At 60.4% G+C, this 25,259-nt stretch overlaps 1 protein-coding gene, 2 long non-coding RNA genes and 1 pseudogene across 6 annotated transcripts; 2 read left to right on the forward strand and 2 right to left on the reverse strand.

The window, feature by feature from the left end:
- Nucleotides 1-216: 216 nt before the first annotated feature.
- On the reverse strand, nt 217-5,065 carry LOC107513642. 3 transcript variants are annotated; one of them, XR_004955446.1, is made up of 4 exons: nt 2,007-5,065; nt 1,303-1,486; nt 690-1,113; nt 217-375 (listed from the first exon to the last, which is right to left on the reverse strand). It is a non-coding gene; the product is annotated as an uncharacterized LOC107513642 (long non-coding RNA). The 3 variants fall into 3 exon arrangements; XR_001597599.2 differs by lacking the exon at nt 217-375 and having other exon boundaries at nt 652-1,113; XR_001597598.2 differs by lacking the exon at nt 217-375 and having other exon boundaries at nt 652-1,132.
- Nucleotides 5,066-14,691: 9,626 nt separating this feature from the next.
- Nucleotides 14,692-16,081, reverse strand: LOC118613377. The gene is made up of 3 exons (XR_004955445.1): nt 15,854-16,081; nt 14,897-15,759; nt 14,692-14,801 (listed from the first exon to the last, which is right to left on the reverse strand). It is a non-coding gene; the product is annotated as an uncharacterized LOC118613377 (long non-coding RNA).
- On the forward strand, nt 14,705-19,219 carry LOC118613375 (proline-rich receptor-like protein kinase PERK2). 2 transcript variants are annotated; one of them, XM_036235488.1, is made up of 4 exons: nt 14,705-14,743; nt 15,221-15,321; nt 15,538-15,704; nt 16,864-19,219. In XM_036235488.1, exons 2-4 carry the CDS (start codon nt 15,263-15,265, stop codon nt 17,664-17,666), a joined length of 1,029 nt encoding a protein of 342 aa, XP_036091381.1. In that variant the 5' UTR covers nt 14,705-14,743; nt 15,221-15,262; the 3' UTR covers nt 17,667-19,219. The 2 variants fall into 2 exon arrangements, with proteins under 2 accessions (XP_036091381.1, XP_036091380.1); XM_036235487.1 differs by lacking the exons at nt 14,705-14,743; nt 15,221-15,321 and having other exon boundaries at nt 15,388-15,704.
- A 70-nt stretch (nt 19,220-19,289) lies between these two features.
- On the forward strand, nt 19,290-23,498 carry LOC118613376 (annotated as a pseudogene).
- The last annotated feature ends 1,761 nt before the right edge of the window (nt 23,499-25,259 follow it).

The following is a 25,259-nucleotide window of genomic DNA, read 5'->3' on the forward strand; positions in this document are numbered from 1 at the left end:
GCCAAAAGGTGGAAACAGCCCAGATGGCCGCGGAGCGGGAAGGGTGAGTGGGACGCGGTCCGTCCCGGCGGTGGAGTATTTCTCAGCCGGGAAAAGCACGCGGAGCTGACGCCTGCAGCGCGGGTGAGCCTTGGACGCGCCAGGCTGAGTGGAAGAAGCCGCAACAGCCACAGGTCACGACCCCACCCACATGACGCGCCCCGCACGGCCGGCCTGGCGGGCCGCTTCGCGGGGCCCGGCGCGCCGGGGCGGTGCCGGCGGTCTGGACGCGGACGGCGGCGATGGCTGCGCGACACCGCGCGAAGTGCCCCAGCCGTACACGTCACACCGGCAGACTCGTGAGTTGTGTCATGTACGCTACACCGGGAAAAGTATCTTTAAAGGTAAAAGAAGGAAAGCGGGTCGTGAGATCCTGAGAACTGGGCCCTGTGAGCACAGCTCTCGGGGAGCTTGGGCACCGGCACCGGCACCATCAGCATCCGCACCATTGGCTTCGGCGGCGGCAGCAGCAACAGCGTCATGTGAGCCCTACCCCCCCCTTGCCCCCTCCCCCCCCCCCCCGCCCCTCAGCCACAGTCTGGCTCCCCTTCCGCAAACCGCAGCACCTCCCCCCTTCCCTAGCAGGGTCGGTTTTTTGGTTTTTTTTTTTTGAGAATTCTCAAATTGGGTTTTGAATCTTCAACACTTACCTCCTTTAATCTGAAAAGACTTCTGCAAAATACCGATTCTCCTGATACTTTACGTAAAGGAACTAAGAACAAACTACGTTTCACTTATAAAAGCAAGTCACCGTTTGATCTACCCAGAAACGTTTGGCTGCTTTTAAGTTTAGCTCTGTTTTTAAGCTCGTAATGAGGTATGAGTTGAAGAAGCTTCAGGAAAAAAAAAAAAAAAAAAGCCTGATGGCCACAGATTGTAACCGTAAGCCCCCTGGGGTGACCAGCTCTCAGGAGGGGGGGGGGGCCTGGGGCCATGCCTGAGGAGGGAGGAGGGACCTTTCGCCCTGGTCAGTGGTCCCCCTGCTTCTGTCAGGCCACTTCCACGTGAGCACAGGGTGAGGACACACATCATCGCATTATGCACCGCCAGGAATGGAAACAGCTCATTTCTTGTCTGGAAAATATGGAACATTCTTTTACAAAAAAAAAAAGAAAGAAAGAAAGAAAAGAAAAAGAAAGAAAGAAAAAACATACGATCTGAGATTTCCTATAGATTGCTGAGTCAAAAACAACATCAGAGGCTGCTATTTTAAAACCAAATTTGAGAAATTTTTATGACAGGAAACTACCCTAACAATGACACCTTATTTCCTGAAAACTCCAAGCGAATTCCACACATTCCCGGGCTGACTTCATGGGAGCCCACAAGCTGCTGTCCTCGCGTCTCCGTCACGTGGCCGGTGCTGCGAGTGCCATCCGAAGCGCAGCTCGCTGTACGTTCTGAGGTCTCACGCGATGCTTGAGCGGCATATAAAGGTTTGGACAAACTAAAAGTATAGAAAACAGCGACCCTTGAGAAAGGCTTATGTGATCCCAACATACTTTGATTTTTACTGAGACGTCACTGAAAGGCTCTCAGAAAAAAAAAAAAAAAACTTATCTATCTAACTTTGGTTAATTCAACACCCTCTCCTAAGAGAGTTTTCCCACTGTCTAGAACATTCCTTCCCTGGCCTGGCAGTGGCAGTGGGTCGACAGAAGACACAAACATCCCTCTGGTCCCTGAAGTGTTTGGGACTTCGTAAACTGAAACGCAGACAGAAAAGGCAGGGCCGTGGGCGGCCTCATCCAGAGCTCCCGCACACCTGTCCCATGAGGTGGCCCTTGGCTCCTGGCCCACGCCTGTCACTACTCTGTACACCGCCTGCTCCTGGAGGGCGGCAGAAGTGTGCTTCAGTTTGTCAACATTCCCCCTACTTATTCCAACACTCCTTCTGTCTGGTCACAGGACTAACATTCCACAGACACCTGGGACCCTGCTGGTCTGGTCACTTTTGCTAAACTTACAGCTCCCGACACGCTGGACAATCACGGTTTGAGTCAAGACAGCCTCGGTTGTCAGGGTATTTTCATTTGGCACAGTAATGGCGTCCCCACGCCAGCAGGAAGCTCATGCGGGTCTTCCCGTCCTTCATCCTGCTGCCGGCCGGTCAGATGTCTCGAGCCCCTTGGTAGAAAATGGTCATTCTGAAATGAGGGACACAGAGCCTGACAGTTACGGTCAATTTTCTCTTTGGCACATACCCAAGGGAATTACCAAAAATGCCATGACCAAGAAAAAAAAAAAGCACCCATGTTTTCTACCCACAGGGCTTTCATGTCACAGAGCTGCTGGAATGCCTGGCCTGTCACCTGGCCTGTCACCATCCAGGGGAAGACCTGGGGCTCAGGATCAGATGCCCGCTCAGGCCCCAGGCTTTTTGACTCCACAGCAATGTGGCCTTGGGCGGATGGCTCCACTCAGAGCCTCTCAGAAACAGGAGGACAATAAAAAGTCCCTACCTTTTCAAGAAGAGATTTTGACAAAAAGATTAGAAAGGACAATGCCTGTGAAAGCACCCAGAACCCTGCTCCGGGCACTTCCTCGTGCTGAGGCTGTTACTTCTCAGTCCCCTGACCCTCCTCCTCAGCTGATGCAGTCGTAACAGCTGGGACAGGGGACAGGAAATGCAAACCGTGGTGGAAGAGCTTTGGCCGCTGCAGATGTTTTTGATGGCTTTGCAAATGCAGGGCTCAGAGCTTCTGAGGCCAACGAGGCGACAGGCGAGCCCCAAACTGAAAAAGTTCAAAGATTCTGCTCAAGGGAACAGGTAGAACTGTCTGTGACAGCCGGCCCACACGCCTCCCACTGACCACGCCACAGGCTTGGGCTCCAGCCCCCCTGGAACACTGGGCAGCTTCCTAGTCACGTGCCACCTTAACGGGGCGAGTTCTGCTTATCCTTTTGGATAGGGGTGGGCGAAGGTCCTTCTGCAGAGCGGGAGGATAAACATTAGGCTCTGCAGGGGGGGGGGGGCGGGGGAGGATCCACTGGAGCTATTCAAGGCTGCAGTGTAGTTTAAAAACAGCACAGATAAGATGTAACCGACAGATATGTAAATGTGAAACATGTAAATGAAGCTCTCCATTCCACACAGCGATCTGAAGTTTGCGTAATGTGCCCATGTCACAAATTCTTCCTTTAATGTTTTTCAACCGCTTAAAAATGTAAACATCACTTTGAGTTCCCAGGCCGCATAAAAACAAGTGGCAGCCGGATTTGACCCTTGAGCCAGTTTGCCACCCGTGCTCCGAGGAGACCTAAGAGACACATAGACGAGGAAGTAGGAAGGGGACGGACTATTCGTCAGGACCTATTGTTTTCCAGGACTGTCCTCCGAGATGCCAAGGACGCACACACGCAGGGACGAGGAACAGGCAAAGTCCCTCGGGGACATGGTCTGGGGACGTGGTCTGGGCAGGAGAAGCGGATGCCAGCCAGGGTAGTTCCAGGGTGCCTGGTCCAGAGGGCACGGACATGATGACGGACGGCATGCCTGAAGTCCCCAGGCCCGTGCTCTGTGGAGTCGCTGGAAAGGGGACGAATTAGCTGACATTCTGGGATTTGGACCTTACCTCCTCGGGGCCCGTTTCAAAGGCGGGAATGAGGATAGCGATCGGGAGCGTGAAGTAGCCACCTGAGGCGGTAGCAGTCAGCGGAGCCTGGGATGGGTGTTCTGAATTTATTCCATTTTCCCCAAATGATCCTCGTCATTCCCTCTGCCTGCAGTGCCCAGTCCTCACCTCGGGCAAGACTAACCTACCAGCCACCTCCGCTAGCGCCCTCTGCATCTCACAGCCTGCAGGCTCAATGTCACATGCAAATCGGAGCAGTCGAATTTGCGGATTGTCACGTCCCATCGAAGCCCTCGCCATACCCTTAGGGATGGCCTTATGACAAGGCTTTCACCGGAAAATGATAAACACAAAATGTCTTAGGTCCCCATGTCAATGACACTGTTTCACAATTGCCTCCGTTTATCTGGGGCTTCACGAAACCTGAGCGGTGGCGTGTCTGGAAGCTTCTGCAGGAAAGGCTGGCTATAAGAGGGCTTTTAGCCTAAGTTTCAAAAGTGACGACCCCTCTCTGCACTGACCGCCGGCACAGCGGCCGTGCGAACGCAGAGGGAAGAGCCGAGACCAGCTTTCCTCCGCGTTTGAAGGGCACGGTATTTAATGACCAAACAAGTGATCATGTGACATATGCAAACACCTCAGGACGTACGCTGTCTCCGGAAGCTACTAGCAGGGAAAAAAGTGCCCTGGGCACGGGCTGGGGCTTCTAAATCAATGGTGTTCTTGTCTCATGATCAATACAATGCTTCACTTACAGGCGGGAAGTGAAGGAAAAGAAAAAGCTCTAGCAGGCTGAGGATGTGATGTGCATTCGGCAAAGAGCACAAGGTTTGGAATTTAGGGTGATCGAAGAAAAAACAAAAAGAAATTTAAAATATGAATAAGAGCTAGATTTTTCTGGAAAATAATGAGCGCAAAATGGAGTAACTGGCCCAGGAGCATTTATCAGCAGCAGTACACCGGCCGCGCCGAGTGTCAAGCACGGTGGACAGTTCTAAGGAATCAGCATTTTCTGTCAACTCGAAGTGTACCCTCCAGGGGAACAGATGGCATCCCCAAGCCCAGCAGGACTGAAGAAAGGGGCTGCGTGGGAAGGTGGACGGGGTGCGGGGAGCCCCAGGGAGAAGCGCAGTTTCCTGGGGCTGCAGGGACAGCAGGAAGGGGCGTCGCCGGAACCCCGAGAGGCGAGACGATCCAGGGGCATTCTGCAGAATCGCTGACCTGGATTCTTAAACATGTCAATCATCATCAAGTCCAAAATCAGGGCGGGAGGGAGGGTGTTCTGGATCAAAGGAGACTAAAGACGCGCTGCCTGAAACTTCTGATTTTTGTCACTTCCTTAATTCGGCACAATGCGTAGGTACGAGTCACATGTTCGTGCCTGCACCCCCGCCTGAAAATAAATAAATGAATAAAAGGAAATAAATAAAACAGAAGGTTTTACTGCGGGGGGGGGGACTCACCTGTTTTTGCTGTCACTCATCGTGTGGCCCCCGCCCATCTGCCTGCGGTTGTTCCGGATGGTTCGTCGTCATGTCGTCTTCCTCTGTCCAGTCAGGCGCCGGGGCTCCCTGCTTCTCTGACGGGCACTGTTCTTTCACTCCATGCGCCAAACACTCGCCCCGAGGTCCCCCCTCCAGGCCGGCTTCGAGGCCGCTCTAAACACTCAGAAATCATTGCAGAAGTGCGTGTGCGTGCGCGCGTGCGCCTGGCTGCGTTTTCCTGGGAGAGAGGACCCATAGCCGTCACCAGATTCTCAATCTTCCTCGACCCCGAGGAGGGCGAGAAGCCCTGGGTCGTCCTCCACGTGCCCGTCTCACCCGGGATCTGCCCAGCGTGCCGTCCCCTGGTGCCTGTAAAGCCGACTTGCTCAAAGTGGGCGTCGACCGGGCCATCAAATTCAACAGGTGACGCGTCCACGCAGGGTGGCGCGCGCCGAGCAGGGGACATTTCATGGAGAAAGAAGAAAACAAGCCCTCAACGCCTCCCACTTCGATTGAAGGTGCGTCGCCACCCCAACGAGACGAAGGCCGAGTGAAATGACTGTATCTTCTCTAAAACCACGAGCCTCCCGGCAAGGCCGTGATCAGGGTCCTGTGCAGTCCTCGGGCTGCCCGACTCACTCCATTTTTGGGCATTAATTCTCTCAAACACGCCATTTCCTAGTTCTGGAACCTGGAAAATACTGTTTGACCCCGAGGTGCTGAGCAAGGCGGCCGCGGTGGAGTCGCTGGCCCGCAGGACGCCCCATGGCCTTCGCGGCCTCGGTGGAGAGGAGGTCCCCGGCCGCAGCCGCCCGGGCTCGGCCCTGGGTCTTTCCCCAGCTGCTCCGGCGTAGCGCCCAGGGCGCGATCGCGGGATGCACTCCGGCCGCAGTCCACGGTTGCGACGGCGGGGGTTTATCGCTCCCCCTCTCCGGGGCAGTTCTACCACGGAGCCGCTCAGACAAGGCCGCTGGGACGCACCTCGGGCGGGGACTGCCGAGTGAGGAGGCCAGGCCAGAAGGAGAGTGTGCGGAGGACGGTGGCATGTCCAGCCGCGCACGGTCACCGCGCACGTGCGCTGACCGCATGTGAATCACACACCCGGGAAGTCCCTCTTGACATCCCCGTATACCCCTGGGTTTTTCAAGGGACTCGTGCCCTGTCCACCCTGTCCCCGTAAACACCGCTCTACAAAGTGAGTCTCTGATCCCCTCGCAGTGTCTGGTTCACCGTCGGCCCCGGGGCCGGGCACAGAGAGCGGGGTCCGGGCCCCCGACACGCAGCACCCTCCCTTCCAGGGGCCCGGCCCCGGCCCCCGCTCCATCGCCTCCTGCTCCTCTCTCCTCTTCGTCACGCTCTGTTCAGTGCAGCGCGGGAACCCGCAGACGCCCGCATGACACTGCGCCGGTCGCCGCTCGGTCCCGCCCTTCGGCCTCCATGTGGCTCCCGGGCCCCCCTCGGCCCCCGTGTGGCTCCCGGGCCCCCCTCGGCCCCCGTGTGGCTCCCGGGTCCATTTCTAGCCACCGCTCAGCACTTGGTACTGACTTTATCTGCTTAGACTCACCCCCCATGAGACTGCACACCTGGAGGGCCCCCGACCTCTGCCTGGGCCTCGGTCTCCCCTGGGGCCCGGGCAGCCCCCCCAGAAACACTCGGGCGCACGCCACGAGTCACTGCGAAGCACAGGCGGGAGGCAGTGCGAGGACGAAGCGCCGGAGAAGCGCGTGGTGGACGCGGCCGGTGGCCGGGCCCAGCGGAAGGCGGAGCGGCCGGTGGCCGGGCCCAGCGGAAGGCGGCGCGGCCGCCGTCGCATCAAAGCCGTGACTCGGTGTCCCAGGGCAGCCGCGAGCGTGCGCTGGGAAGACGCGCGGGGTCTCCCGGTGACAGGCGCACCGCCGACACCGCCCGGGCCCCCCGCCGCCCTCCGCCTCTGAGGGAAGGACCGCACTGCGGTCGGAGGCTGGCAGAAGCGCAATCCGTTCTCCGTCCAAGCCCGCGAGCCCCGAGTTCCCCGCAGGACAGGGCCCGGGGACGCCTGGACGAGAGCGGGGACTGTGAGAGGCGGTGCAGCACACGTCCGTGCCCCGGAGCCCTGAGCGCCCGGGGTCGGGGGGTCGCACCGAGCCCCAAACACCGCGGCCCTAACGGCGTCAAGCAGAAGCTCAAAGACAAGATGTGCTTTCCCCTGCTAGGAACTGTTGCCATGACTACTGATATGCTTACAGCGAGCCGTGCCCTGGAAATTGTCCCCTGGCTGCGAGGCTGCTCTGCGCTCCTCCGCGTGGGACGATGCCGCTGCCGGCCCCCCGGCTGCGGGCCCCGATCCTCCAGGCGTCGGCGCGGAACCGTGAGAGCCGGTAAGGACGGAGGGGTTTGGGGCAGGAAGCCAGCGCCCGGGCCGCGACCCTGAGACGCAGCAGCACCGCGGCCCCCTGCCCGGCCTCTTCCTGCCCGTTGCCGCAGCGACTAACGCAAGAGGCCCGTCCCCGCCACGCCGCTCGCCGTCACTCAACGTGGCCTCTCTTCTCCTTTTGTTGCTGCCGTTACTGCTGCGAGCATTTCACAAGACGGTCAGAATAATGAAACGGGTCCGGGGAACCACAGCGGCCGCGGAGCACCTGGGCCGCCCCGTGCCCGGGCGTTCCCGGCCTCCTCCCACCTCCGCCCCGCCCCGGCCCGCCCCGCCCCGGCCCTTCGCCATCTCAGGTGGGGGGCTTTCCTGTCCACATTCCAACAAACCGAGGGGAGTGAAGACATTTACCCCGGGACACTCGGCCACGCTGACCCTCACTCGGCCACCTTCACAGGAGTGTGGCGCAGGCCCGCTGACCAGCCCCGGCCCTGACCCTCCGCAAGGCCACACCTGCGAGACGCAGGCACAGGCCGGCCGCAGGGGACCTGAGCGTCCGCCCGCCGCGGCCCCTGCCACCTGCCGAGGACGGCCCCGGCTCGCGGGAGCAGGAGGCACCGCGACCTGAGGGCCCCTCGCACGCTGCGGGAAGGCGCACCTCTGTCTCCACCATCACCCGCAGCTGCTTACTCGGCGTCCGCGGACACGGTCACACGGACCGCCCCCGGGGAGGGCAACCCCCGCCCTTACCCCGCTTCTGCCGAGGGTGACCGCAGGTCGCCCTGCATCTCCGTGCCCACGCTGATGCCCCTGCTTCCTTCCCCGGCTCTCTACGCCCACCCCCGGCTGTTTCCAGCCCGGCCTCCGCACGGGACCGCAGTGGACGCACTCGACGGAGTGTGCCCAGGTCAGCGGCCTCATCCCTGCCGGCGGGGCCCAAGGAGTAGCCCCCCACGAGCGGCCGTTGTCCCAGGGGTGCGGCTGCCCCGCCCCTGTCAGCTTCTGTCCACGGGGGAGGACGCCGCTGTCTTCGGGGAGGCGGGAGGAGGAAATGATGAAACGTGCGTGGCCTGCTGGGCGCGGCACCTGGCGCGTGGCGAGTCACGGCGAGACCGGACACCGCGGAGCCGCCGTCACCGTGAAGCCACCGAAGCCGCGAGTGTCGGGCCAGGGCCCTCGGGGAAGTCCCTCCCTGACCCGCCCACGGGCTCCCCCTGCAGCACCACGTGCTGCGCTCTGGGTCTCTGCACCCGCCCTCATCCGGAGCTCTCCGTGCCATCGGCCCGGCCAACGCCACCTTCGCAGTGGCCTCACCGGTGGCCTGCCCGTCTCCTCGGACAGCCCCGCCCCGTCCGTCCCGGACTCGACGTCGGGGTGTTCCATAGCCCCTCGGACCCCCGCCTGCCCCGGTCACAGTCCTTTCTGACCTCTGACATCTCCGGGCTTCACACACTTGGATGCTGCTCATGTCCGAACGTGTCACCGGGTCCGACCTCACTCCCTTTTCCACTGCTGGATAGCAAGTGGACATCTCAACGGGGACAAAGTGGACTCCTGGTCGCCCCCTGACCTGTGCCCTCTGCACATCCTCCCCCGGCCCGTGCGGCAGACTCCGACCCTCCACTTGCTCACGCCCGAAACGCGCCCCAGCTGACCCTGCAGTGAAGACCCTGCCGGCTCTGCCTTCGGCACACAGACCCCTCTTGGCAGCCTGCCGTCGTGAACCCTGGCCAGAGCCGCCGTCCACCCCCGTCGGTCTGGGCCACAGCGACGGCTCCTGACCGGCCTGCCTGCTTTGAGCCTCAGTCACGCCATGTCCCCACCTGCCCCACACCCAGCAAAGGCTCCGTATTTCCCTCGAGATAAAACTCCAAGTCTTTAGATGCCACTGAACAGCCGGACCCGTCCCGCCCGACCCCACCCTCTCCCACTCGCCCCTCACCTGCCCTGTCCCTCGCTGTCCCCACGGCCCTGCAGGAGGCAGCCTCCTATTCCGCCTTGGCTGCTCCCTGTGCCTGGGAGCTGTCCCGCCACGGGCCCACACGGCCCCTCACTCAGCAACCCCAGCTCCTTCCCAGTGGCGGCTGCTCCAGGCCAGCTGGGGTGGCACAGGCCCCAGAATGCTGTCTTGGAACCTCTACACCCCGGCCTGAGGAAGTGGGGAATGAAAAATCCCCTTAGCTGAGTGTCTCCACCTGGGAAGAGAAGGCACTGTCCTAACCTCAGCGATCAGGTCACTTGTCACTTGCCAGGCTGAGAAGCAACTGAGCCTTAAAACCCCGTCTGCCTGTGTCCGCACGGCCGGCCCCTCCGTCAGGCTGCGCTGGCCCCGGCTCCAGCCAGGGGGCAGCTGGAAAAGGCGGTTCGCTTAGGGTTTCGTTTGTTCTCTTAATGCCAAGTCATTGTGTTATGTCTGTCCATCTAAGCTGGAGAAGAAACACAACAGATTTTTAATAGATTCCACGTTTTCGTCACAGAATAGTACAGAGCAGAAACGTGTACTAAGGAGAATCTTTCTGGGCTCCCGGGAGGCCCCTGCGTCCATCCGTCAGTCCGTCCATCTGTCTTCTGGCCCCCCCACCCCGTCCCACCCGTCCCCGGGTGGCTCAGAGAGAAAGCAAGAACTCCAACTGACTCAGCGATGTTCTTTCCGTATTTAGCATCCCTTGCCAGTGAGGAGTCGTCTTTACGAGCTAAGAGAAGCTCTCCATGGGGAGAAGCCGCAGGGCAGAGGGTCACCCCGCCTGGGTTCTGACTCCCACGCTGCTGTGGGAGCGACCGAGCTGCGAAGTTCCAAGGCGGCCAGCTTCGAGGCACTAACAAGCAGTTCTTCCTCTGTAGGTGACATTACGTAAGGAATGAGGGGACGCAGCAGCCGCGCTTGGCAGGTGTGGCGCTCGGCGTGGGGGCCGCTCCATCACGAGGGCCGGTCCCCAACATCCCAGCCACAGACCGATGAAGAGGGCCCTGACTCTGAGGCGGCCCCAGCTGCCCCGACTCACCCTCTGGAGGTCAGGCCAGCCAGCTCTGCAGTAAATCCCCACCTTGAAACGACCTTGGGATGTCTGTTAATGGTGGTAAACAGACATTTCTGACTTCCTTGTGGAAGGGATGTTTGCGTTCTCTTAAGTCCCAAGCACTTACTTTAAAGGGAACCGCTTTTACATTATAAAAAATAAATCATAAGTTCTAAATACAAATTATGCCGACTTTTTATCTTTCTCCACAGTCCACATTCCCATCACAGGTTCTGTAAACTTTCTTTCTGATCCTGAGGAAACTCTGTGGCTTCCTGCCACTTCCCCTATTAACACAGTTGAAGGAGCATCTCCTGTCTATTCAACCACACAATCAAAATAGGAAAACAAGACTTCCTACAGGTCTAACTACTGCTCGGAGTCAACTCCCAGGATCTGCTTCATTGCTGGACCTTTCTTTCTTTCTTTCTTTCTTTTTTTTTATTCATTCTTTAACAGAAAACAAATTCAAGAATCTTAATTATGCAAAACTTCAGAATAATGGCAAAGGCTAATTTTCTCCTTTTCCCAAATATCACAAGACAACTGCTTTTGCCATTTATATTCATTTTCACTTTCTAAGGACAGGGAGGAATAAAGAACTTCATCAACCAATAGGCATTAACAAGCAGTTCTAACCAGAAACAGGACTTACCAGACGATTAGGAACCCTTAAAATCCAGCTTAAAAATTACCAGGTTAATAAGTTACTATGTATCTCTGCATTATCCCCTTCCCAGTCACCTCGTTCCTATTTAAATAATAACACAGCAGCTCACAGTTTGATTTTCTGCAGTACTTTTCCTAGGTGCACAGGGTTAGCCCCTGCAAAGACCGGGTGACTCGGCACCTTCAAACTGCGGTCCTCAGGTTGACAGGGCGGATGCCTGCCTCTCCTGCAGGCTCTGCCCCTGTCAGGCCCGACTGGTTTGCAAGGTCAGAGAATCTCACTAGCAACGAAACAGAGGAAAGAGAAGTGAGATGGAGAACACAGTTCTGTCCCAGAGCTAAGAAGATCGCTGTGCAGCGCATTAGCATTTAAATTGTCCCGGGAGGACTCCGGGGAGCCACCTCCCAGATGCTGAAAAGGTGGGGAAGCTGGTGAAGTTTTGCAACTTTTTTTTCCTCCTATTTTTTAAGTGAAGCCAGTTTTTTTGTTTTTTTTTTTTTCCCCAACGTCAGGATAAACAGACCACAGCAAGGTGAAGCAGGCAGAGATGGCGAAGGTTTGGGAGAGGGCAAATCGACTAGATCTGTTTATTACGAAGACTCTAAGGCCGAGAAGCTGAGGATTTTGAGCACCAGGCTTCTCCCGTGGTGTTCGTGCAGGTGGTGGAAACCCGAGGGGAGGTCTCTAGGAACGTGAGTACATCCTCGCCCCTCACTCTGCATCGCGGGTGTGGTACAGGCCTGGAATCCGTGAGCCGCTCGCCTGAGATGCCTGTGCTAGGCCAGCCTAAAGCAAGAAGGGGCGGCCAGGCCGGCTGAATCGCACATCCCCAGCCTGTCATCGTGTGGGCAAAAAGTCAAGACTTTAAAACCCCGGGGGACGCGCTTCCTATGGCAACGTTGCTGGTAAATGCTGGCAGAGCCCTTAACGGTCTCGCCGGCTCGAACCCCAGAGAAGCCCCAACTTTGAAGTTGCTTTGGGGCGTGACCTTGCCTCCCAGCAGGTCCTTTCACGGTGATGACCTACCGCATCTCTGTCTGCCACCAAGACCCCTTCCCCAGGTGCAGCGAGCTCCCGGGTTAATGGGCACAGCAGCCCCTGGGGGCAGCTGCTGCCACCGTCCTCCCGTTCTACAGGCGAAGCCCCTCTGAGACTGTCGGTTGTCCCCGCGACAGCTCAGGTTCCCACCCAGGACCCCAGGGGCCATTTTCCTGCTTAAAAGGGAGGCTCGGGTCCAGGCCTGGGAGAAGCTGAGCGCTGGGAGCCAACCGCACTGCGGGCTCCGCCTCAGCCCCAGCCGCGAGCGAGCTGACCAGCCCCCGGGGCCAGGCGCCTGGTGCGGGGGACGCCGCGGAGCGGGGGGGCCGGGGTGCGGAAGCGGGCGCAGGCGGAGCTGCCGGGGACCCCGGGCACCCACGCGGACGCGGCGGCGGCTGAGGGCGCACGCCGCGCGGGGAAGCGGTGGGGACCGGTACTGGCGTGGAAGTGGCCGAAGCCCCGCATCCAAACGCCGGCCCCGCGCCCCCTCGTGCTGCGACCTGGGGACAGGCCGCGACCCCCCGACCCCCACCAGCTCCTCGCGTCTGTGAGGCAGCTCTGACGCGTGACCGGAGATGGCCCTGCGGACCCGGGGCCAGAAGCCACCCGGGAACGCACGCCCGTGTCCGGCACGCAATGCCGCCGTCGCCGCGCGGGGCGCAGGAGGGGGTCCCCCGCACTGGGACGAAGCGCCGCGTCTCCATCCGCGGGGAGCGGGCACAGCGCCCCGCGCGGGGCGTTGGCGACCCGAGGGCACCTGCGCGCGCGAAGGAAGGCCCTGGCGGGTCCCCGCGGGTCCCGGCCACACGCGGCAACGTCTGCGCCGCCCGCCACGCGAGGCCCCGCGGCTGCAGCCCGGGGGCCCGCTCTGCTGGGACCCGGGTCGTCCAGGCTCGGGACGGGCGGGCGTTGCCTGCAGTGACCCCGTCCTCCCCCGCTGTCCGCACTGGAGACAGCAGAGCATTGTCCCTTGTGAAGCACAAATGAAAGTGACGTGAAAGCAAATGAGCTCTCGGGAAGGACAGACGCCGAGACCCCAAAGGGCGACTCGGGCGTCGTGGCGGGGTAGGGGGGGGGCACACCGCGTGGCGCAGAAGCTCGGCCCCGGGCCGCGCTGAGGACCTGCCGCGGCTTCGCGGGGCGCGGGGCAGGAGCGGCTCGGCGCCCCCACCGGCCCCGCGGCGGCTCCTGTCCCCGGCGCACCAAGGACCGGGCCAACCCGGGAGCCCGGCGCTCCCGCTCTGCCCCGCGTCACCGCTGGGAGGGTGAGGCCCGCTCTGCGAAGCCCCCGGGACACCTGCCCTCTGGCGTTCCCCTGGAACCCCTACACCCACACCCCCCGCTGGGGTCCCCCTGCACCCACGCCCCCCGCAGAGCTGGCCGGGGAGCAGCGGAAACGGGCTGAAAAGGCAGCGTTTGAGTCGTTTCGCCAGGACGACAGGCTGCGCCATCGAAGGAGCTGAAACACATCGCGGTCTTGACGAGCCACGCACGTGGAGTCCAGCAGGCAGCGGACCCCGAAACCCAGGCTGCGGCTTAATGGCTGTCCCGGGAGAGGGAGGAACGGGGCAGCTCCTCAACCAATTCCCTCTAAAACGGCGGGGAAAAGTCAAGGTCCCTAGGGGACTCGCTGTGCATTCGTGCCCAGCACGGTGCCCGGCGCTCCAGGCACGTGGTCTCCCTCGTCCATATCAGGGTACGAGGTTTTAACACGCATTTCTGGTGGACTAACCTCTTGGAGTCTGATCTCGGATACTCGACCACTCGGGTCAGGCAGCTGGTCCCTTCCCGTAACACCTTCGGAGAGCAAACGATGACCCAGAGTCACACTGTTCAAATGAAACACTTCAAACTTGAAATCGCACCCCCCACTCTTACACAAAGACCAGCGACTTCTGGGCACCTCGGGGTGGCGCGCTTCTCCGTCAAAGGCAGAAGGCACCCTCTGGCCTTCACATCCGCGTGCAGGCACAGCGCCCGCCCGTTCCCCCCAACCCCCGTCCCACGTGTCACAACCCCTGAGAAAGTCACTGGTCTCAGGGCTTCTCTAAGAGGCAGCGCGGGGCAGCGGGAGGCTGGTCAGGGCACTCGTGGGCCGGCCGGACTCGCACTCAGAACCCAGGAGGCCCGACGCAGCATGACTCGCTCCGCCGCCAGACCGGCCGCGAGGCCGCGGGGGCGCCGCTTCCTCCTTCGCCAGTCGCGGGCAGCCGGAAGCAACGTTAGCCGGCCGGACGCGGTCTTCACAAGTTTAAGAATGTCTGGATTTAAGAGATTCCACTCTCCAACCTCTGCTCTTTCCGCAAGACGAAGCTGAGCTCCACGGCCAGAGCCCGGCCACCTCCACAGTCAGGGTCACTTTGGTGGTGAGTTTTTTAGAGCCCTCCGCTCAGACCCGCCTGCATTCAAATCCATTCGAATCCGTCTACGGTTTACACTATTTGCCGTTCTGCGTTTGTTTGAATTGGCGCTATCTTGGACCCGCTGAGCTCCTGACTGCCACAGGCCGGTTTGCTGGGACTGACCTTATAAAGCCAACAGTTCGGGATTGTGTGTATCGGATTCAAGAGGTTAGTCCACCAGAATAAAGTTGCAGTACTGGTTTCTGATTGTGCTTTTCCTATGGGACTTTAAAATGCTTTCATAAATATTTTTTCTTCACTATCACATATTTCTTATTATAATGTTATTATTTAAAAAAAAAAAAAGGCTAAATAACTTACTCAAAGTCACACAGCCAGGTCAAAGCAGAAATGGAGAAAGAGCACAAACAATTTAGCAAGTGAGACTCTCATCGAGCGCGCCCTTTTAGCGAGGCTGTATTGCCTCCTTTCATTTCCCTTAAAAAATAATTGTTTACATCTCCATTAAAGGGGTCACACTGAAATAGAAAAGAAAGCCAGGCCCTTTCTTGAAGAAACAAAAACAATCAAGTTTGTGCTAAAATATAAGCTACGAAAATAATGTTGTGTTTTTAATAATTTGATCTCTAAGCTTAAGCCTTCGCTATCTTCGCTAATACAATGCCATAAATCTTCCTTTCCTAGTGCTGAGAGATTCTCAGACTGGCATCCGGCGCACCAAAACGCATGTCAGCCACAACACACACAGATCCGTCACTCAATCTCAGCCCATTAGTCTTGCCAAGGTCAGTATCAGTATCCCTGAAGTTTTCACGTGTAGAATGAATGGACGTTTTGTGAGGATCATCTATTCAGGCAGAAAAGGGGGGCAGGGGATGAATGCGAGAAACAATTCGCTATTCAGCTGGCACCGGGCAGACGCCAAGCGTGGGCTCCTTTGTTTGTTTTATTTTGTTTTTGTTTTTTTTCTCACCTACCTCGGGACTCCAATGCCTGAAAAGAAATACGCCTCGCGAGATCTTCCTGGAGCCTCCGCACAGCACAGACCGCCGTGGAGGCCTTGAGGTCCGTGCCGGCTTTATCTCACAGCCCGGGCCTGGAACCCGGGACTGTCTGTTTGCATTTCGACAGACTTTTTGTGTTCCGTCCCCGCCAGTTCAAACAGCAGGTAAGGCAGTTAGGTCACTCTAATGACTCCGGAAAACTCACGGGAGAAAAAACTCCTGCAAACAACACAGTTACTTCAGCTAAAAGCAGCCGCATACTTCGCCAGTCGAGCCCCACAGCCCCAGCTAGCCCGTCCTGTTAAAAATTTACCTTTCATTGTTCTTAAATCTCCCTCCGCCCTGGAGAGGGAGGTGGGATTAGGGGGCGGCAGGGGTGGGGAGAAGGGGCGGCTCTGCCTCCTGCTTGCCTCAACACAGATCAATAAAGTGCCCGAATGTTCACAGGGAGGACAGGTCCCCACATCCCTGATTCCGAGAGCAAGAGCCCCCATCGATCTGCTGCGGGAGCGTGCCCACGCAGCGCTAGCAGCAGGGGGAGGGAGTGGGGGGGGAGAGAGAGAGGGAGAGAGAGAGAGAGAGAGAGAGAGAGAGAGAGAGAGAGAGAGAGAGGTTGATTGACTGAGAATGCCAGCTAGCCAAGGAGGCTGGAGGGGCAGGAAGAGGTCCCAGAACCCAGACGCTGCTGGTGCACGGTCACTGTCACGGCCGCTCACATGACTACGTGGTTGAGCCTACGTCATGTGATCCAGAAGGCAGCTTTCCAAGAGTTTAGTATTCCAAGAGGCACTGAAGGTCAGCGTGTGGGGAAAGACGAGAAGGCGCCCCTCAAGTCACGGATCACAGATGGGAGGGGCCACAAGCTCACGTCCTCCAGGCCCACCTTACGCAGCCAGCTGGCGATGGCCCGAGCTGCGGGGTGCGTCCCTAGGCTCCCCACCCCGCACTCTTGGTGACCAAACCTGCTCAGATGTGATCCACGGCGATGTGGTGTGGAACAGAAGTGGGACTTTGCAAGGCAGTGTCTCGCGAAGGCCATCGGCACGGATTTCGAAGGCCTGGCCTTGTCGCCACCCGCGAACTGAGTGGCTCGAGCATCTCTCATTCCGACCCGTGGGGTGCTCCACTCTCAAAAGTTCTTAGAAACCGGCCCAGCGCCCCCACCCCCGTGCAGGGAGCCCTGTGCTTTCTCCCCAGGGACGAGGGACGTCCTCTGCTCTTCACCGTCCTCCGCAGGGAGCGTAGTTTCCGGGATCTGTCACAAGCCCTTCCTGACGTCCCTTGAGGCCTGTCCCCCCCCCCCCATCCCTGTGTTTCCCACAGATCCATCCAGGACGGCGTGTGGACTCCCACCTCTCCCCACCCTGCGTCGGCCTGCACGTGAGCCCTCGCGCTCTGAGAAGGTCAAGGGGCGAACGGGTTCAAGGTCACCCATTCCGAATGAGCCCTTGACACTAACACCCATTACAGTTTGTTTCTCTTTTAAACTCGCTTTCCCGACAACCCTTGGAGACGCTCTCCACCGTAAACTCCTTCCCTGCCTCGGCCCCACCTCCCCGGGAGGGCCCCGGGGACCCCGGTCCCGCCCCCCAGGCCCCCTGTGCTCTCACTGGATGAGCCCTGGATGCACCCCGGGTCCCCCCCTGAGCTCTGCCTCCTGGCCCGTCACCACCCACACTCCTCACTTCCCGAAGCGCACGTCGGCCTACGGGCTCTGCCTTCAAAACGTTCCAAGTCCAACCACTTCTCATGGGCCGCCCGGCGCCCACCTCGTCCCAGACACAGCCACCTCTCACGGGGATGACGGATGGTCCCTCCCAGCTGCCACCACTGCCCTGACGGGTCGTCCTCAACTCGGCAGCCCCAGGGGCCTTCCGAAGTCACACGCGGGAGCACGTCCCTCCATTGCCTTCACCTCCAGGGGCTTCCACTCGCCCCGAGCCGCAGCCAAAGTCCCCACAAAGGCCCTGGAGACTCGTCGGCCCGTCCGGTACTTCCTGTGCCGATGCAAACGACCTACACTCACTGTCCGACGCCGCCGCCAGCCACACGTAGCGACGGAGCCCGTGAAACGTGGGCTGGGCAATGGAGGGCGTGAACTTTTAACTTGTCAGAATGCTAATTAATCCACCTTAATTACATTAATCTGCCGTGTGTATTAACTTACGTCGATGACCTCGCTCTCTCACGATTCGTCCCCATTAACGGAGCCACGGCGGCGGGTGGCCACCGTGGTGGGAGGCACAGCCCCACCCGTCCCTGTCCTCCGTGTCCCCTCCCCGGCCCGCGACACGCGGGGAAAGCTCCCTCGGTGTCGGGCGCTGTCCCCGCCCTGTGCCGAAACCTCCGCGGCTTCCTGTCTCACTCGAAACCAGAGCTGAGGGGTGGCCTCGCCGTAATGACAGGGCCACTGTCCCGTCCCCTGTCCCGTCCTCTCCCGGCCCGTCCGCCCCAGCCACACCCACCGGCTTCTGCGGTGGAGGGAGCAAGCAGCCGTCTGGGCCGGCCGCCCCCAGGGCTCCCCCAGGAGGCTGACGGGCGCCAGGTGACCTGAAGCCCCGGCTCGCTCCAGCTCCTCACTCCGCCGTCCCTCCGCTGGCCATGGCCACGTCATGTCGTTTTGCTTCCTTCTTGTCTGTCCACTCCCCGCCCCAAGCAGGGCACAGCTCCTGCCCTGTTCACACCAGTGCCCCCGACACCTGAAACAACGCCTGGCTCACAACAGAAACTCGAAAAAAGCGTTGAATTTGGAGGAAGAACGGGGTCGGCTTTCTGGCGTTAAAACTCCGTCTAGCAGCGTCCCCCGGGGTCCGGGGCCCGGGGCCCGAGGCCCAGCACCTCCCTGCAGCCACGAGGGCGGCTGGGCGCTGTGACTGAGTGCCGTGTGAGCTCTAATCCACTCATGGACGCGGAGGTGACCGACGGCCCCGCACGGCTCGGCCACCGTCCCCGTCGCCTGCTTCTCAAGGCGAAAAACCGTTCCGCCGGCAGCTACCAGGACCCACGGTGAAGCGAGCACAGCTTCGGGACTCGATGTCCCCTCTGACCGAGCCCTCACGGGAGCCGGCGGCGCCAAGTGCTGGGCACAGCGCTGGGCCCCGCGCTGCCGGCCGCCGCGTCGGAACACGGCGCTGCCCATGGCACCGACTTTCACGCTACAACCTTGGCGGTCGGCGAATGACGAAATGGCCCGGAGGGGGGCCAGCTGCCCAGACAGGCCGCCCGCCCGTAGCTCCTAACCCGCCCAGAGCACAAATGCTGTCTTTCCCTCGGGCTCTACGTTTGACGTGCGCGCAGGGAGCAGGCGGCCTAAGTAGATTCCAGCCCCGGGAAGCTAGAGCAGTGTCGCCCGAGACCTGCGAGAAATGTCACACCGTGAACACCTGTGCTGCCCACTCTGCGCCTCTCCACGGCCGCCTGCCAGAGGCTCCAGAGAGCGGGGGAGTCGCGTCTTCCGCTACAGAAACGAAGATACGGCCGCAGTCGCCCAGCAGACAGAGAACCCGGAAAGTTTTAGGGACTTTGGGACTCCTGCTCCCAACGTTCTCCCTTGTCAAGAGGGGAAACCGGGTCCAGGATCTGCCGTGAAGCGCGGTCACCGCGACCAAGGCATCAGACGTCTGTGTTTTCACCAAAACCTAAGTAAGGCTGACGCTCCAGCTGGTACTGGCCCTGGGAGAGGGAGACAGAGTTGGGGGGGGGGAGAAGGGAGAGAGGGGGAGAGAGGGGGAGAGAGGAAGGGGGAGGGGAGAGGCGGAGGCGGAGAGAGAGTATTTCCACAGATGACACGCACATTGACTCTTCTGATGCTATTCACGGTTATGAATTGCAAATTGCTTTTCAAAAGTACTTCTCTCAAAACACCCAGACACCTGGCCACAGACTAATGCTAAAACAGGCACCTGGATCAGCTGCCCCGTAACTTCAAGCCGCACGGCTGCATCTGACCACAGAGACAGACGTCTCTGCCAAGAGAAATATGAACAACTCTGGGAACTGATTATGAACTTGGGACCGGTCCAGACTGTTCGGAAGTGATGCCTCGCAGCCTGGACATCCTCCTGGGCAAGTCGGCCCTTGAGCAATGAAAGCGCTATCACGGAATTCGCGTGTGCACACAGCCTCTCTCGCTGCCTAATATGGAAATGACAATTAACTGCCCAAAAATGTGAGCACTGGCTCATGGCTGGTGATTCACCTCAAAGTGCAAAGGAAAAGGTCAAACCTTCTGTAAAGCAATTTAACGACCGTCCTGAGAACGTCTGTTCCCTTCGACACCGTAATCTTGTTGCTGGAAACTGATCTTAAGAAATGAGCCAAAAGCCAGAAGGTGCCCACCGGCAAATCGGAGTCCACCTGAGCGCCCGGCAGGAAACATGGTGACGGCAGTTGGTCTTCGTCCTGAAAGACGGCACAGCCATTAAAAGCGAGCCACGAAGACCGGCACCCTACGGGAAGGGCTGAGGACGACGCCGAGTTTAAAGCAGAATATCGGTCACGTCTGCACTGTGACCGCGACCACGTTCAGATGTATCGTCACACAGGAAAAACAGAAGATAGCGTCGTGGGCGATTTTTCCCCGTTTTCCTCTAACTTTGTGCGATATTAATCTACTGTCCTCGTAATTTTCAAAAGAAAACGGGGTTGTGTACAGTGCTTTATACTCTGCTCTGTAAGTAACTCGGCACAAAAATACTTAAAAACAGCAAAGCTCGTTTCAAACACATGTCCTTTAGAAATGCCGGGTGCTTGCCCAGCGTCTGGCAGCTGGCGGAACATTCCCATGGGCTCTGCCCGGACCCTCCGACCTCTGTGAAGGGCCCTCTCTGCCCCTGGGGTCTACTGGCTCAGGCCACCTCCTGGGGAGCCCAGCCCTGGGGTGGGGTCTGTGTCCCAGGCCCTGTGACTTCCGGAGGAGACAGGTTTGTCACAGGCCCATTCCCCCGCCCCCCACCCCGCGGCCACCCCCTGCTCCGGAGGGACAGCCAGCCCTCGCCAGACCGGACGTTGGACCCTGGACCCAAAGGTCGGCAAGTCCTCCGCTGTGCGGCCTCCGTTTTGAGGACTGTTTCTCGAAAGCGGGTTTTTTAAACCCGGGGCGCCTGGGGAGCAGCTCTCCGGACCCACGGCTCCCCCGCAGGCAGGTGGACAGGGAGGTGCCCCCCGTGGCCGGCCTGCTCCTGGGGGAGCCGGTCGCCCCGCAAACGGTGCGGCGAATGTGCCCACTCGAGACTGCAGGGCACCGTGTCCCGCAGACGCTGTCACCCGCGTGGACACGCGGCAGGAGGCGGGGCCTCTGCCCGGATGAGAAGCGCGAAAGAGGAAAGACCTCCCCAGCTCCACAGTTCCGCTTCGGCGTCTTGAGCTCAAAACGCCCCCGGGAACTCGGAATCCTGCCTCAGGAAGAAGTGCAGCCGCCGCTACACCGCCGCCCCGTCCGCCTTTCCGTGGGGCGCGGTCGCCTCGGCGCGTCAGCAAACGGCGGGAACGCAGGGCACCCCGTGGGCCTTATCCACACGGACGCAGGACGCCACTCCCGACGAGGGCTCCTGTGAGCGATTCCTCTCAGGGAAGGCGTTTAACGCCGCGAGACCTGTTTCCACCTCTCGAGCTCTTTCTAAACCATCAAACCTACATCGCTCAAGAACCGCTGGGCCGCGTGGGTCGAGCAGACGCTCGCGCTGGCCCGCCGCAGGACCGTGCTTCTCCACGCGGGAACGGCCGCTCACGCATCGACGTGGCGATGACTCGTCTCGGAGCGTGTGACGCTGGGTCCTCGCCCCGGCTGAGCCCCGACCGTGCGGCCGGTCAGGGACGAGTGCCGTGTGCACCAGACGAGGGGGCCGCTCCCGCGGCCCAGGACTGGGGTGTCTGACGCACCAGCGTCCCCTTCCTAAAAGCCAAGCTGCCCACGTCCCCGAGGATGAACCCCACGGGTGATCGTGACGTCTGAGCGTCGCCAACAGCAGAACGCGCCAGGGCTCCCCGCTCGCATCCCAGAGCCGCCGTCCTCGAGCGTGGCGCCTCGTTACGCGGTGCGGCCGGCGGCAGCTCGGAAAAGACGGGGAGTCGCGTGGCAGAACCAGGGCCTCTGCCTCCGCGGGAGTGGGGGGCCCTGCATTTCCCGTTGGCGGCTGTGTCTCCGGGACCCAGTATCCGTGGGGTGATGATGAAGGCACCAGCGGCGAGCAGAGCGCATCGCGACGGAAGCACAGCCCCGGCGGGGAGCCAGGGTGCTCGCCCCGGGGGTCGGGCCGGGGGCTCCGCCCTGAGTGTTGCTGCACGCGGTGTTCAGACCCTGCGTGTGACGGTTCGGCACAGCCGAAAGGTTGAGGACGCCAGGTCGAGTCGGTCCCACGACACTGTGTCCGGAGGCCGTCACGCCGGATGAAGGTCCAGAAGCGGCTCGGTCAGACTGTCGCAGCCGGTGCTGAGCACCCCCTCGCTCGCCGTGAAACTGAGGGCTCACAGGCCGAGCCCATGAGCGCTGGGGTCCCAGACTCGGTCCCAGCAGCCCCGCCGGGTGCCCCGGCCTGCCCTCCTCGTCTGCGGTCCCGTCTGCTCCCCCCCCACCCACCCCAGAACGTTACTTCCAGCGCGGCAGGCACCCTGGCTGTGCCGGTCCATCACCGACACCGGCACCTGACCCCGGCCGGGACTCAGGTTCTTTGGGAGGAATGAACGAGGGATGAGCGGCCTGGGCGTCCGGGCGCGAGGCGCAATCGCAAATGCTCCCCGGCCGCCGCACTCAGCCGCTGCGATGATACAGAGTTCTGTGTTAAAACGAGATCAGGCAAAAGGCTGAGCAGGGGACACGTGACCCACGGATGAGTGAGCTAAGCCTTCCAGCCCCGTCCACCAGAGGTCTGGACAGTTCAAAGTTCAGCACGCTCTTAAACTTAAGGAGTGGCCTACATTCCTAAAATTTTTTTTTTTAACTAAGGTATTGAAACCTGCGAGATCCCAGCCACAGCCCGGTCAGTTTAAGGAGGAACTACACACTTCCTGTCGCGCTTCTTAATCGTCACTGGGACAGCAAAAACACTCAGTTCACCCACTCGACCCTGAATCTGTAGGACTCAGCCAGACGAAGACATTTCACCTTCTTTTGCCTTAACCCACACGCCGAGGACGCGCCCGCGCCACCGCGAGCCGGCTTCCCAGGGAGAGACGCACGCCAGCCCCGCTCTGGGTCTGGGCTGCTCTAACCCTGCCGCTGGTTCCGACCCAGCGCAGGCACTCGGGGTGCCCTCCCTCCGCGGTCCCTGCACGCCGCGGGGCTCTCCGATCCAGTCGGGGTCCCCGGCCACGTTCGTCTGCGGGACGGTCTCCGCTGAGCAGGCTTGGGGAGGGAAGACTGTGCCGGCGTGAATGCACGCCGTTCGCTGACTGCGGGACCCAACGACCCGGGTGAGCCGGCGCCAGGCAGCCTCCTTGCAGCCCGTGTCCCGAGCAGACACGGCCCTAGGACACGGCCCGGCGCCCTCGTCGAAGTCGGAGCTGAACACGGAGAAAGCGTGAAGCCCGATGCGTGTTTCCAGCACGTTTCGTGGCTTTGCCCCGCCTCTCCGTACCCGGGGTCGGTACCTGGGGAAGGCGCTTGCCCACGTGCACAGGTGAGACGACGCCAAGCTCGGCGTGGGCATGTCAACTCAGCTCTTCCACAGATACGCAACATTAACGGAAATCGGTATAAAAGGAGGAAGAAAGTGTGACGGAGTGGTCCCGCCAAAACGGGCACCTCGCTCCCTACCCACGACAGTCACAACTTTACACCGCGTTCTCAGCACGCACGGCGCCGGGGTCTCGTCCTTCTCGTATGCACAATGTTTTACATGATGTCCTTTTTAATTCCCTGTTGCCAGACACTTTGTATTTATAATTTCCGGTGGTTAAACATGCCATCGGATCACAACATCCTGTGATTTTTTACACTCCTTCTGTGGGCATTAGGCAGTTGTCCTGTTTGGGGGGGGGGCGGGTGGCCACCTCTCACTAGATTCCGAGGCAGGCTCTTGGCCCGGGATTACCAAATCAAAGGCGATGAACGCCGTCACATCTTGATTACATTTAAACCCAGACCGAAAGGTTTGTTCTCAGAAGCATGAGTAATCGGGTGTTCCGGGAAATACACGCTGAATATTAAAATGCTGTTTACGTCAAGGCGAGCACTGAAGGAACAGGAAAGAAGTCAGCGGCGCTGACGGGTCTGTCCGGCCCGGGACGTTATGGGAAGCCGGGGTCCTCTGTGGCCGCTTGGCACGTGCGCCCCAGGACACCGCAGTTTCCCTTCGCGCCGCCGTTCTGCAGTAAATTACTCCTGAAATTATCTAACTGCACGTCCGCTGGAGCGTTTCTGAGCCAGCGGCCACCGCCGGCTGTGCAGAGGGCCGCGACCCGCTCCGCTCACAGGACGGTGCCTGGACCCTGGGCACTGCCGGGCGGGTCGGGGTCGGGTGCCGCTCGATGACGGGGCGCTGAGAGGCCGGGGGAGGGTCTGCGCGCCCGCGACCGAGGGCGGTGGGCGGGGTTCTCTCCCACTCCCAGCTCCCGACGGGCTGACTGCCCCACGTGTCACGTGACAGAGCTCTGCGCCAGAGCCCCCTGCGCAGGAGGAAGACGGCGGGAGGACGCCGAGCGCCGGGCCCGCCAGGGCCGGCCAGGGTCACAGCCTCACTCCCGCCTGCTGGAATGGGGCGGGGGCGGAAAACGCGACAGAGAGACCACACAGATAGAGCGGCGGCTTTGCCCGGCTGCCCCCGGCCGGCTTGTTCACGGAAGGTGATCGACAGTGTCCGCGGGGCACAGTGCCCGCCATCCCCAAATAACGCCTCAAGCTTTTCCAGAAAGGTTTCTGAGCAAAGGGCCCTCAGGGGCTCAGCGGACCTCACGCTTCTCCGTCCCGCGGCGGGCCCGGTCACATCCCGCCACGGCCCGCACAGAAGCCTCATCCTGAGCACTGCCCCCGGCCTGGTGTGATGCTCACCTGTGGCTTTTGGAAACTGGCGAATGCCGAGAGCGGCATCGAAAGTGAGCAAATGAGATGCTGTGGCTTCAGCAACGACAAAGACTAGAGTACGATTCCAGGGTGTGGGGGGGACGGTCCCCCCGAGGACGATCCAGCATCCAGGATGCTGGGGGGAGACAGTCCCCCCCGAGGACGATCCAGGATGCTGGGCGGGACGGTCCCCCCAAGGACGATCCAGGGCGTGGAGGGAAGACCGTCACCCCCGAGGACGATCCAGGATGCTGGGGGAGACGGTCCCCCCTGAGGACGATCCAGGATGCTGGGGGGCACGGTCCCCCCGAGGACGATCCAGGATGCTGGGGGGAGACAGTCCCCCCCGAAGACGAGAGCACAGCCAGGAGCTCTAGAGAGGGGCGCGATGGTCACACCTACGAAGACACGGCTGAGACGGATCAGAATTCCTATCATGTCCCTTAACAGTCACGTGGCTAACGAGACAGCCCCCTTCAGACGCTCTTTGGAAATCAATTTTCCTTCAAAAAGAAAGGGGGGCTCAGGACTTACTGCCAACAGAGCCACCTGCAAGCACTGTCGAGTCGGAAACCCACGCGCACGAAGGCCGCGTGCGGGCCGGCCGGCGGCGTGAGCCAGGGGGTCACGGCCGCAGACGAGCAGAGACCCGCGGGTAACCGGGAACCTGCCCCTCCGCGTGGGTAACCGGGAACCTGCCCCTCTGGCGGCCGGGCCACGG

This window comes from Rousettus aegyptiacus, unplaced genomic scaffold (genome assembly GCF_014176215.1).
Source record: "Rousettus aegyptiacus isolate mRouAeg1 unplaced genomic scaffold, mRouAeg1.p scaffold_m13_p_18, whole genome shotgun sequence".
NCBI lineage: Eukaryota > Metazoa > Chordata > Mammalia > Chiroptera > Pteropodidae > Rousettus > Rousettus aegyptiacus.